At 30.4% G+C, this 1,104-nt stretch overlaps 1 protein-coding gene across 1 annotated transcript; it reads right to left on the bottom strand.

The window, feature by feature from the left end:
• Window positions 1–355: 355 nt before the first annotated feature.
• On the bottom strand, window positions 356–877 carry LOC107030902 (agamous-like MADS-box protein AGL29). Its single transcript, XM_015232117.2, has one exon. The coding sequence runs from the start codon at window positions 875–877 to the stop codon at window positions 356–358; it is 522 nt and encodes a 173-aa protein (XP_015087603.1).
• Window positions 878–1,104: the final 227 nt, after the last annotated feature.

Genomic DNA, 1,104 nt, shown 5'->3' with positions numbered 1-1,104 from the left:
TATATATATATATATATATATATATATATATATATATATATATATAATAAAAGAAAATTTGATCACTTCAACAATGTTACTAGTTAAATAAAAATTTCAAATGATTTACCAATTTAGGAAACACAAAGCATCATTAAAGATAAACGATGGAAAAAAAACATACTTAATAACATAAGAACTACATAACCTATTATTTTGCAAGCTAAAACCTCATAAAATAAGTGACTTAATAAAAAAAAGCAAAAATTGACCATAATAGAAGACTCGATCACTGGTAAAGTCTTCTCGAATCAAAGCTTGAATTTCAATGACTTCAATTATCAACTCCATTATAATTTTGAGTTCAAGATCCCTCCTACTCTTTTGGATCAGGAACGACATTTAGGTCAAACTTTAGATGCTCAGTCATAATAGCACTTTGTATTTCATTTTTGAATTTCTCTACCTTCAACTTCAATGCTAGCTTCTGCTCCTCCATGTGTTTATCTGAAGGTATTTCTGAGCCAGGGTGCATAATCTTATGCATTAGTATTCGTTTTTTCTCTTTGTCGTTCCATGCTTGTAATTCTTTATGGAGATCTTTCAATGCCTCGAAACCATTTGATTCTCCCTCAGCATAATCACGTTTGTGATCCTCCTGTTTCATTTTGAGAAATCTATCAATTATATCTGCTATGGTTGCAGAATCATTGGAATATGGTTTTCCACTTGGTGAAAATAGCATAACACCAACATCTGCTCCAGCCCGAGTTGCAAACTTATGTGCATCCTCGAACAAAGTTCTTTTTCTTTTTGAGAAACTCACCATACGTGCTCTCTCATTCTCAATCAACTTCATTTCAATTTTTTGCTTGCCTTTTTTGGTCTCATTCTCCATTGGAAAGAAAAATGTAGAATAAAGTAAAATGTTTTTGTTGAATAAGACTGGGCAATTTTAAGAGGAACATTTGTGTAATTTATAGTAGGTGTGTGAGTGTACTCTCACGAGTATTGTAATGTCTTCTTGTTATTAGTCTATCTAGCTATCACATGTATTGTGATGTTTATTTTAATGTTTTTATATTATGATTGAATCTTTATATCACGTGTATTATAACATTTATT

This window comes from Solanum pennellii, chromosome 9 (assembly GCF_001406875.1).
Source record: "Solanum pennellii chromosome 9, SPENNV200".
In the NCBI taxonomy this organism is placed as follows: domain Eukaryota; kingdom Viridiplantae; phylum Streptophyta; class Magnoliopsida; order Solanales; family Solanaceae; genus Solanum; species Solanum pennellii.
This window is presented reverse-complemented; position numbering and strand designations above follow the sequence as displayed.